Consider the following 13,282-nt stretch of genomic DNA (forward strand, 5'->3'; position numbering starts at 1 on the left):
AAAATCAGGTCCTGATAAAATAAGTTTTAGCTTGCAGTAAGGTTTGCCTATGTAAATACGACGAGTCTGTGCTTGAGTTCTTCTACTAGTTTAGTCAATTATATTTGCATGCAACAATTGTTTTCATTAATACTGCACTGCTCTAGTGTCACAACGCTGTTTAGTCAAGTAAGTGCATGTAGGTGACATTTTTCCACTGGACAAGTGCAATTCGCTTGAAAGGCAAAAATCAAACTGTTAGCCTGTCTAAAACATAAATGCTTTAAGTGGTTTTATACAGTTTGTAATGTTGCTTAAGTTGGCAAACCTTTCTTAATTAGGTAACATAATGAAAATGGAAACCACTTTGCTCCAATTTCTGCAATGAAAATGAAATGTATTTTTCACTCACTTTTAATGTCATTTTCTAATCGAGTCAGTTCAAAAAATATCTTAGTACAATACAGTATTACATTAGCAAGCGTTTTTATATAGTTTGAACACGTATCATGGTTATTAATATGGTTGGCCATTTTAGTCACTTAAAAAAATTAAACATTTTGCTTTTCACTGACTTTTAATGTCATTCTGTGACTGGTTCACTTTTGCTAGTTAGACTTGTTTCTTTTTATCCTTTGAACTTCATGCAGAATGGCTCAAAGTCATTTTCCAATTGCTAAACGCTTTTTATATTTTGTCATTAAACATCTTCATTAAACAATGACTTAAGACAGATACATGTACATCAATAGAAAACAACCAAAATTATCATTTTTCATATTCTTGCATTATACATTACATATATGATTTCTTTTTAACAATTATACACTCTAACACTGCATAAACTGATCAACTCCTGCCTTCCCCTAAACCTCACTCGTCCTCTTCCTCCTGAACCCTATTTTGGCTTGTATTGGTCCCACAAGTTTCATTTGCTGTTATGCACTTTGCTCTATCCCTTATCCAAATCCTGTTTCAAGTTATTTTACCTCCTTTAAAATATTAAGTATTGCAGGTTACAGTCAGTTTACATTTTTATTTCCATTTCCTAGCAACTGCTTTTTTGGCAGCGAATGACATTAAACTTAAAATAGGTAATTCAGATCCTGTCTCCAATCTCAAAAGAATAATTTTCTTAGTTACATCCATTTGTCCACCCCAACCAACATTTCTGACAGAGTGCATCGCACGGAATTTTTTAAAAACTGTCAACTCATTACTCTCCCAAAAACACGTTCCCAATTACTTCTCTTCCATCGCACCTCCAGCATTTGCTAATTACCTGAGAAAAATATGTAAAGTATGCTAGGGTTTAAAAATAGCTATGCAAAGACTTCCGCTCCTATCCAGTGAAAGGTCCAACTACAGTAGTCTATCCTCCAGTTTTCAGAGGTCCTGAAATACAGCTGCAAAAGACTCATATGTCCAGTGCTGTTCCTGAGCTTCCTCTTCTTCATCGTACTCTTCAGTGGTCTTCTTGATAAACTTGACAACAACCTCTTTTGTTAACTTGCCTTTTGGCTCCTTCAGGATTTTTCACCTCCCCAGGTTTCATGTCAGAATACGTTTCTCCTCCAAAGCCATGTTCAGTTTTGTTAAGATTTTTTATTTTTCACTCCATTAATCTATCCATCTATATTCCCTTTTCCCCATTTTTACACATGGGGTCAGAGTGCCACTTCAATACTGACAATCATCTACAGCCAAATTTCACAAAGTTGTTGGCAGCCTCTGGCCACAGTTTCTTCCAGCAGGAATTTATAGTCTCTGGTTTCAGCCATTCTAGTGCTTCCTTAACTGTAGCAATCCTGTTCTTAATAATGAATGTCTGCCAGCATTTTTTAACACTTGCAGTAGAGTCCACCTCCACTGCACTGGAGAAGTCAAAATTAGTTCTTGCTGTAATTAAACTAAACTGAAAGATACACTGGTTCACTGGCTGGAGGAATGGAGCTATATTACGTGGTAAACAGATTAATTTTACATTTTCATTTTGAAATCTGAATTTATCTGCAAGCCCTGACACATTATCTAATAATAAGCACTGCCTTGAATGGAAAATTTTTGGACAAGACACACACTGCAACAATAGTAATACCAATCTAGTCACAAGTCCAGGGTAACCTCCACTTTTCTGTTTTGCCTGGATTCAATGATTTATTTTTGTTGTTTTCTGCCTTGAGAATATTGGGAATGGTAAAGACTGGCAGGTTTGGAACATGCAGGCCAATGCACTGCTGTTATTCTCTTCAATTGCATTAAAACTTCACTGGTCTCGTTTTGTCATTCTCATTAAAAAACACATACCTGTCAGCATTGAATACCTATACCGGTTCTGCATGTGCATACCCTACTTTACTAAGTCAAGATGCACTTTAAGGAAAGCTGTAGCTCCTTTTTGTTCAGTAGAAGCTTCGAAAGCTGCATCATCCACCATATTCAGGTTTCATTAAAATACATGTTTTTAATCTGTCTGGTCATTCTTTGCTGGCTGCCAACTTTTTTTTCTCTATCAGCTGATGTTCTTTCTCCATCTTGTTGCTAATAACAATATGACTTTGGCTTTTCACACATGAATGCTGAATATACTCGGCAAAGCCTTTCTTGTCTGATCTTCCAGCCAAATGGTGAGTTTCCATCTTCACTAGCGTTTTTTCACACATACAAGACGACACCACCTTTATACTTTTTGATACATTATGCACAGAATCATCAAAATGGTTTTCCCTGCATGTAAATGCAATGATCTGTGGAGTTATTAATACCACAAATGTGTCACCTGAAAGTGAAAAACTATTTCTTTAAGCATGTCTAAAAGTTCAACTTGCTCTTCATTATGTTCCTGCTTTTTTTTAGGTCCAAGATTATTAGCACAAGAAATAGAAGCATGTTAAAGTCCCACATTTCATGACATGTAAATACATATATGAGATTGAGATACGCGAGACATAAGAAAAAAACTAAGTCCCAAGACACCACCTCTGTACCTTTGGAAATGACACTGTAAAGTGTGAAACCTCAAAAAAGTAAGGTATTACTGAAACACATTCTTTGGGCACATACTGTATCAGTTTTGAATTTTAGGTTGAATAAGTAAACAATGTTTAAGATGAAGAAATTACTACTATAAGAAGAATTAATTAATATGTACCACCTGACAAATAAAAAGTCTGCCTACCCCTGTTCTGTCTACAGCAACATACATATAAAATTGCAGTACAGTTGGTGTTCCATGAACTTCAAGGATTTCTGTTACCACCAATCAAATACAAGGGATTTACTAACACAAAAATAAATAACTGAATATTTTGTTAATTCACTTAGCTTAGATTAGATTAAAGTAAACAATGCAAGGAAATGGAGCGACATGGGTTTGCACCTTTAATATCTTTTCAGCTGACAATAAATGTAATGCATCAGATGCAGAGTCTGTACGCACGTAAGAGTTAGCTTAGAGTTTTGAAAATACCCATGCATCGCAATAAGTATAAGCAATTGCTAATTAAGTGGCAGCAGTTAAATCTTGAACTGAGTTTCAATTATTTACTTCTCCTGATAGATCACTTTGCTATGGAAGAGACTGAGTTAGTGCAATGTATTTTATCATTACAGAACACTTTATATGACAAGTATCCAATGGATGCAGTTGATAAATACTTGAATAATGTTTCGGATTCAGTTACCCTTTTTTGAACATAAATTATTATAACAGAAGAAAACAGACAGGGATAGAAGGGACTTCCTCTCTGGGTTTGTGTTTACCTGGCCGAGGAATACTTTGCATGTGTCTAATGAGACTCCTTCATTAATGAATCATCTGAGTGTACCACATGCTGAAATACCCATGAATAGTAATTTAACAAGAGTTGGAAATGCATCAGCATTACAGAGTCTGGAAAATGAACAGCATGCGGATAATTCCATTGACCATACTCCCAGTGCAAATAGCAATGGGTCACTGCCAATAAAACAGGGAGTTATGTCTAGCAGCAACCAGATGGAATTGAGGGCGATGAAGAAAACTACACAGGGATCAGCCCCATTACAACTCCACGGTCTGTACAATCAGCTGCCTTGAATGAAAGTTCGGAGATGACATATGATCAGTGAGCTAGAGGTAACTTTCCTTTTTTACCTCTGCCAATAAACAAATGTTTCAATCCATCGGGCGGAGAGTCGGGGGAGAACCAAAGGGAAGATGACACCGGAAATGGGCAACACTCGCACTTTGAAACGGATGTGGCAACAAAAGGACAATCCCTGATTTGGAATATCTCATCGAGGGTACTTTCATTAGATGAGATTTCTTTGCTTGAGAAAGGACTTACCCATACTCCAGCACAACACAGTGAGGTAAGTGAAACGATTACTGATTTAAGAATGTTTATTAGAAATGTGATGTTAATGTTACCGCTTAAGAATGCTGAGGAGGGTATGAATTGTACCTTTAAGAAACCCATTGCATATACTGCACCTAATCATCTGATCTTGGAGGCATATTAGAGGGTTTGAGAGGAAGAAATTGTTAATATTTTCAATACTGGTAGAAAGAAAGGATCATTTACGAATTTAAGTAAGAGTGAAGGGATGCTCTACTCCAACTCAAGAATAAATTCTCCACTGTTAGTAGGCCAGCTGATAAGGGCAGTCCAATGGTTATCATAGACAATTTTTTTTATTTTGATTCTATGGAGGAAATGTTAAGTGATATCAACACTTACCAGAGACTCAATATGACTGATGTCGACTTAATGGTGGCTAGGATACAAAATGCTTTATTAGATTGCTTGTTGAGTCAAATTATTAATTATGATCTGTATAATTATTAGGGTGTACGAACCTTTGATACCCACTATACAAGGTTTACCCAAGATCCATAAAAATCCTTTTACCCCAGCATTTAGACCAATAGCGTCTGGAAGAAATTGGTGTACTGAAACAATGTCGATTTTTGTTGAGAAGCATCTTAGACTGATTTTAGACATGAATCAGACTATCCTTAGGGACACTAGGTAATTCTTGAATGATTTGCATAGATTTATACTTGATTTCAATCTGATGAATAAATATAAAAATCAAAAAAACATTGCTGGCAACAGAGGAATGACTTCCAAGATTAGCATACTAAAATTTTATTCAACACTTTCGTCAGAAAGACTTCATCAGAAATACAAAACATAAAACCATTCTAATCTTTAAATACCTCCACTCATTATCCAATAAATGAATGAAAACATGTGACCATTACTGATGATTTGAGAGGGGGCAATATTAAAAACAGAGTTGAAAGAAAAGAAACCTTGTGGCAACTAAGATTAGGAGCTGACAGTCCACCCAGACTGAATGATTCTGTTAATATTAAATGTTTTTTAGAAGACAGAAAATTAACTAGTTAGTTTATTGGTTTTTGTCCTTTTAAATTTTAAATGGTCACATGTTTTCATTCATTTATTGGATACTGAGTGGAAGTATTTAAGGATCAGAATGGTTTTATATTTTGCATTTCTGATGAAGTCTTTCTGACAAAAGTGTTGAATATTATTTTAGTATGCTAATCTTGGAAGTCGTTCCTCTGTTGCAGCAGTGTTTTTTTACTACACTGAGTGCTGTTTCTTTGTTTGGTTGGTGTTTGGATGGCTAGTGCTCCGGAGGAAGACCTTCTGGACTTAACTTTGCATTCAATCATGGACAGGCAGCAGCCTTTCCCTCGGAACTTGGCAATATTCAAAAGACTTTAGATGCGTTAACTAAGAGGTTTTGTCAAAGTGAAGTTGCCTTAAGGACTGATGGTTTAAGTTCTTCATAACTATTATTAATGGAAGGTGAACCAGTGATTTCTAACAAAGGGGTGAGTGGCAACAACAAAGTCATCCAGTATAACGATGTAACAGAAACGTTAAATCATAACCATGACCCGTTTTCTCATGTCAGTAGTTCCACAGAGTACACTACTACTGACAATAACATCTTGTCCGACCAGAGAAGGGACTTAAGAAGTACAGGGTACTCATTGTAAAAAACAAATATTTTGATCAGTGTATTTCTTCTAAAATGGTTCCAAAAGGGCTCAGGTTATTTAAAACCCTTAATGGTTTACATCAAGATGACCCCTTTTTTGTGGAACTGACAGAATAACAATGCAGGACTTGATTTTTTAAGACTGTTAATTAAACGGAACAAATAATTAATAGAACAACTCAAAGTGAATCTTGAGGCACTGGATAGTAGTGTTACTGAAAATTTGAGTAAGTATGGCAACAACAACTTTAAAGAATATGAATCTGTGTTAGAAGCAGTTGACAGTTACGAACAGTTTATCACGCAAAGAAAACTTAAGAAAACTGACAGTGACACTAAAGCTTACATTAATGGTCAAGCTTTCCTTTTCAACAAATCTAATAAGCAGCCCCCTCATAAGCGTGCTATGAGTATGGATAAGGGGCAGTTTAAAAATTGTGAAAAACAACAAAATGCCTTTAAACTTAAATTATAAGAGTTCTGTTGGTGGAGCGAAGATGCCAGAGGTCAGTAGTCACCAGGGAAGAGTTTCCACTATGGTGATAGCATCTTCAATGTCTAGTGTGAACAGTTCTGTGCTACTTCCTGCTAACCAGATGAATGGGAATGCAAAAAACGAGAAGGACTTGTCCAAAACAGTGGGCTCCAAAACAGAATCATGGAAGGAGCAGTTTTCGGCGGCAGTGACATTTTTGGACTATAATGTGAGCTCTTATGATAAATTACACAATTTATCTAATTTAGAACTGACTGATGACCAAAATCATTTATTAGTTAGGTTTGTGTTTTATACCAAGTAAACAGGCAGATCTGGCCAACTCCCTTTTGGAGTTGAAACTGTATATGAGAAAACTGAATCGTTCTTACATTATGAGAGCTGTTGATGCAAGTTCTAACATTATAGTGATAAAACAGTCGGTGTTTAATCCTGGTTTACACAGTACCTTGAAAGTTTTTTGAAATGTACTGTTCACATGATATACGGTCATTGCTGAATAACAAACCTGTTAATTCTTATTTTAATTTGTCTGGGGAAGATAGGAAAGTGCTTTTGAATTGAGGGATAGACGTGACCTAAGGATTATGAAGACCAATAAGGGGTGGTGGATTGGTTGCTATGCAGACTGCAGATTATATTAAAGCCATGCAGAAACTTTTACATAATGAGAATGAGTACTGTGAAATCTATTCAGACACTATAGAACGAAGTTATAAAAATATATTACGTATGCTCTTTTTGATTATCACATGAAGGGTGAATGGTCACTTGATTTATATGAGTTTTTTCTGTGGCTTATCCCAAGGTGGGAGTTCTTTTTGGCATTCCAAAAATTCATAAGAACCCCACCAACCCCCCTTTTCGGCCTATAGTTTCTTCATCTGGTAGTATCACCAAAGGTATTTCTTTATATTTGGACAAGATGCTTAATCCATTAGTTCAAGGTTTACCATTGTATGTTAAGGATTCGTGGTCCTTTTTGGAGCTCATTAGAAAGTTCAGTTTAAGTGGCCACAGTCAACTTTTAAAAGAAAATAATGATTTTTGTTGTTGACTGTAGATGTTCTATCAATATACACACCTATACCACAAGAAGCATGGTTGGAATTTGTTTCTAATTTTCTGAACAAATATACCACGTGGTCTAGTTCTTCTATTGGAACTTGTATTTTTTTGTTAGAATTTTTGTTGGAAAACAATTTGCTTATGTTTAATAAAAAACATTATAAACAGCTAAGAGGTGTGGCAATGGGTGCCACCGTAGCGCCCACTTTTGTAGGGCTGGTTATGGCTTGGTGGGAAATGAACATTTAGTTAATACAGCTCTTGCCACTGACATTTTGTTTTATTGTCATTTCATTGACGGACTTGTTTTTGTTATTAAGGGATCTGTAGACAAAGTAAATATATTTTTTAGATCAGCTGAACTCAAGTAGTGATTTTTTTTAAATTCACTTTAACTGATTTTGGACACCAGGTCAATTATTTAGATGTGGCTCTTAGTTGGCACACCTCGAACATATATTTTTTCAGCAAGATATATAGAAAGGAAACTTATGTGAATATTTTTTTTTTACATTACTTGAGTAATCACCCCAGATTCAGGAAGCACAATATTCCTAAAGGGCAATATGTTAGAGCCTCATGGCTAACAAGTGAAGATGGAGTTTTTTTTTTTTTTTTTAATCAGAAATAATTTATTATGAAGTTATTTTTATTCAGAGGTCATTCTGAATCTTTATTAAAAGGATTAGCTATGGAAGTTTTAAATATAAGGTCTACTGACTTTCCACCTATTCTCACTCATGGTTTACCTGTAAAAGATAATGTTTTAAACTCTGATAATATTAAGTGTCCCCCTAGGTGTGTTGTTGACATATCAGTAGATAGTGAGATGATTAAAAATATTATCAGTAATTATTGGAAAATTATTAGTGGAAACATGATTTGTCAGTGATTTTAGGCAATGGTCCTAATTTTGTATATAAAAAATCTGGAAGTTTCAAGAATTTATTAGAACATTCCGATACTAAATTAAAGATACCTTTGTCAGATAAACCTAAATGTACATATAAATGTTTTAGTTGCACTGCTTGCAGATATAGTCATAAAGGTCCATATGTGTGTGTTTGTCACATTTACATAGAACTATTCCAATATCAGGGAGATTTTCGTGTAATACTTCACATGTAGTCTACATCGCTATGTGCTCAGGATGCATGGCTTTTTATATTGGTATGACTACTAGACAGTTAAGCAAGTGGATAAAAGAACATTATTATGCCATCAAAATTAAAGATGTTAACAATGCTTTATATAGACATGCTTCTGTATGCACTACTTATAAGAAGTTTTTATTTTCCATTTTGGAACACATTACTGATGATTTGAGTGGGGGCAATACTAAAAATGGAGTGGAAAGAAAAGAAACCTTGTGGCAACTAAGATTAGGAGCTGACAGTCCACCCGGACTGAATGATTCTGTTAATATTAAATGTTTTTTAGAATATAGAAAATTAACTAGTTAGTTTATTGGTTTTTGTCCTTTTAAATTTTTAGTGGTCACGTGTTTTCATTAATTTATTGGATAATGAGTGGAAGTATTTAAGGATTGGAATGGTTTTATTATATTTTGTATTTCTGATGAAGTCTTTCTGACGAAAGTGTTGAATAAAAATTTAGTACGCTAATCTTGGAAGTTGTTCCTCTGTTGCCAGCAGTGTTTTTTTGGTTTTTAGTTTTTTTATTACACTGAGTACCGTTTCTTTGTTTGGCTGATGAATAAATACGTTCTTGTCACTCTAGATGTGAAGTCATTGTACAATGTGATTCCTAATTCTACTGGCTTAGACACACTCAAAAAGTATTTAACCAAATATAGTAATTAACAGTCTCCAGTTTATTGATTTGTTATACCTGTTGATGGAAATTATTCTTGAAAATAATATTTTTATGTTCGATCATAAGATTTACCTACAGAAGGATGGCATAACTATAGGCACTTCTAGCGCCCATAGCTACGCCAATATAGTAATGGCTGGTTGGGAGGAGGAACATATTTTGAACTCTGCAATGAAACGATGCATTCCATTTTACAGACATTTTTCCAATGATTTATTTTTGATTTGGACAGGTAATGACCTTGAATTGACATTGTTTGTTGATGGGTTATATGTAGCAACATCATTTTTGAAGTTCAGTATGGATAAAGCTGATAAAATGACTGATCTTCTTGATGTGAAGGTTATTAAGACTCCTGAAGGTTTTTGGAGCACTGAAATATTTAGGAAGACTTGCTACAAGAACACACTTTTACATCGACAGAGCATGCATCCTGGGCATGTTTTTAGGAATGCTGCGAGGGGCCAAGGAGTGACGGCTTCCAGACTGAATGCCAGTAATGAAGGTTTTTTGTAAAAACTGAGGTTCTTTAAGAAGAGTTTTTGTGAAAGAGGATACAAGGAGAAAGAGGTAGAAAACACATTAGATGTCATTCCAGACTTCAGGTCAATACAAGGGAAACCGTACATTTACAGTATCCCATGTCTGAAAGGGAATATACAGAAGAAGAATTTACAGGTGAGGGTACCAGTTTACTTTTCTAGTAATGTCAATCAAATAACTGGCATTATGGAAAAGTATTGGTCAATCTTGCCAACGGATCCAGAGATTAAAGCTATAGTTGGCAATAAACCGAGATTTCTGTATACAAACAAGAAATCACTTAAAAGAATCCTATGTTACCCGAGGGATATTAGCATAGGCTCAGTGTCTGCTCCTGTTTATGAAACTTTTCCTTGTTCCAAATGTAATTATTGTAGCTACCTGGACTCGACTGGTAAATTCAGGCATCCTGATACTGGGAAGATATTGGAATTTAATATCACTGCTAGTTGTGATACGTGTCATATAGTATACTTGGCTTATTGTGTAACATGTCTATCGTTTTATATAGGTAAAACAGATAGATGTTTCAAAGACTGAATAAGAGAACATATCTATAATATCAATAATAAGATAGCTACTAATGCCTTAGCGAAGCATGTCCTACAAGAAGGCAACTCTCACAGTTTTTAACTTTATGGCAAGTGAGGCTGTTTACTTGACCTAACGAGGGAGTGACATTAGGAATCAATCGTACATTTCTGAAGTGAGATGGATTATTAGAATGGCAGCTACTAAAGGCAGAGGCTTAAATGATAAAGTGCTGTTAAAAACAATTTTGAAAATGCAAAGTTTACAGAAGTGATAGACGGGACTGAGATATTATACAGGCTCCTTTTCATAGATTATTTGGTGAGCACTCATACTGAGTGAATGCACTTACTTCAGTTTTCTAGAGAATGTATTTTTTATTTTTATATGACTATGTCTAGGGTTTTATATGTTTTGAGCTAGTCTCTTGGGTAGTTATAATTTGTGTGATTAATTATACATATTTGTTTTAGATTATGTTTATTGTAAAGTTTTATATGTATTTATGCCTGTATGTGTATATATGATTGTATGATGATTTATCATATGACGATTATAGGATGACTTTATATTTTATGTTCATTTTTTGGGATAGAGTGTTACAAACTTTTTTTTGGATAGGATGTTTATTTACCTGTCTAAATTAACATGTATGTGAAGATTATATGCTTTTTTGATTGTAGTGAACACGAAATTGAGTGTGTAGATGGACAGTCATTACAGGAAGTTTAAAATGGGGCATGTCACTTTTCATTAGAACGTTCTAATGAGAACGATACTTTATCACTGATGTAACTGTTTTACAGTGTGTTTTGTGATGTGATTTCTTGCAAGGGTTTGAAATGGGTTTTATATAGGAATACTTTGTTTTTTGTACTTTGGTGATCTGAAGAAGCGGGATTATACCCATGAAAGCGCTTACCAACAAATAAAGATTTTAACAAACAGTTAGCGAGCTGCCAGTGAATGTGGTTAACTTTTGGCTTGTTTTGGTTCACTTTTTTTTAGCAGTGTTGATCGTGCATTTAAGAAATTACTTTAGACCTGACAAATTCAATACACATTTCCCGACAAATGAAACATTGATAAAAGGAAGTGGATCAAGAGTAAAACAATGACAGTACATTGCCATACTTTTAATTTTTAATGTAACCAGTCACTAGCAGTTCAGCAACATAGCAGAAATAATAAGCAAGTGATGACTTACATCCTTTACATCTACAGTGGTTTCTCATTACCTCCAATTCCACATTTTGTATTTTCAACCAATTCATTTAACAAGACTAAAATGCTGTGCTACTACTGAAAACAGTCCCTTTTCTCTAATGTGTCTTACTTAGTTGGCAACATTTTAAATCAAATCATGGCTTGACTTCTTCATTTTTATTTGCAAGACAAGTGCATTACATAAGAAAATGGCTACCTGTTTTCAAAACAGGAGAGAAAAATAAATGTTAACAGTGAGACAAGTTTAAACTTTAGTACCTAAATGTTCTAAATACATCACCATAATGAACTTTGAAAACTGTTTGCTAAAATTATACAACACAATCATAAGTATTTACAAAACAATACCTCAAGTGAAATACTCTCAGACATTCTGATTATAATGTGACCTTGCCTTTTCACATATGGATGCTGAATATATCAGCAAAGCCTTTCCAGCCAAATGAATGGTCTGTTCTTTAAGATGAGCACATTCAAAAGAAACAAAAACATTCAAAGCAGCATGGCTTTTACTTCATGCAAGAGACTTAAAGTGTTTGTTACAGTATTCATTCTTTCCCCACAGATTTAGTCAGGATTATTACCAATTACACGGGTAGCAAACCTAGTGGCTATTAAACATGCAAAGAAAAGCCTCTGTGACACAGTAATCTGGAGAAAAGAATCCAGGTGGATGCAAGTGATACAGACTGCTTCTGCCCCATTCCATTACTTCATCCAGACACATTTTATTGATCAAAGGCTTCCAATCTCCAATTTAGCCATCCTTTCAAGTAGAAAATAAAAAGGGAAAGATAGAAAGTGAATTGTAATTACCTTCATGTACTGTTACTCCGCAGTTGTCACATTGTATTATTTCATCTGCATCTTCACTGTTATCACCCAGGCAAACACAGCAAATAAGAATATGATCCATCTTCTGGGTACTCCAGATATGGCTCTTGTCTAGCATCAGAGAGTCCTAATTTTGGAAATGAATACACTACTAGTTACAGATACAAGCACTGCAAAGTACTAATTAGCTTTCTTTAAAATTATGCAAGTTATGCAAGCTGCAAGTATAAATGATATTTCTGAAACATACTGTCAGTTACAGGACATAACCTAATAAATGACTTGTAACATCCAATAATCAGCATGCACCACAGAAAAACATAATTCGAAAAGACAACATAATTATGTTTATGTTTGACATTTTTGTGCACAGCTGTACACTACACAAAAGAAACATTATACCTTTCACTGAACAGATGATGCATAATGCATTTTGTCCAATTCTTATTTTAAAGTTTTACATTTTATATAAGCTGTGTCAACAATCATGTGACACATACAGAGCTGACAGGAACATGTGAATGCAGGAACAAAACTAGACAAGCCATCAAAGAAACGTAAGACAACTAGCCATATACACCTTTAAGAAGGCACACTTAACAGTTCATGCCATCCATTATGAGCACTTACTATGCTTACCTCTCAAATCAAGCAGGGCTGTGATTATTTTAATGTTTCAAATGGGACAACACACTGACCAAAAATTGTAATAAAATGTATAACCTAGCAAAGCACACCAAATTCAAGGGT

General features: G+C 34.8%; 1 protein-coding gene across 1 annotated transcript in view; it reads right to left on the reverse strand.

Moving 5' to 3' along the window:
* The window catches only part of PHF14 (PHD finger protein 14), a 1,276,961-nt gene extending 1,264,302 nt beyond the window's left edge, over positions 1 to 12,659 (reverse strand). Inside the window, exon 1 of the mRNA XM_044066759.1 lies at positions 12,515 to 12,659. Within this exon, the coding sequence (XP_043922694.1) occupies positions 12,515 to 12,650 (136 nt within the window). The 5' untranslated portion in view covers positions 12,651 to 12,659. The remainder of the gene's footprint in view (positions 1 to 12,514) is intronic.
* Positions 12,660 to 13,282: the final 623 nt, after the last annotated feature.

The sequence above is a fragment of the Protopterus annectens genome, chromosome 3.part1, assembly GCF_019279795.1.
Source record: "Protopterus annectens isolate FY-2018-M chromosome 3.part1, PAN1.0, whole genome shotgun sequence".
NCBI lineage: Eukaryota > Metazoa > Chordata > Ceratodontiformes > Protopteridae > Protopterus > Protopterus annectens.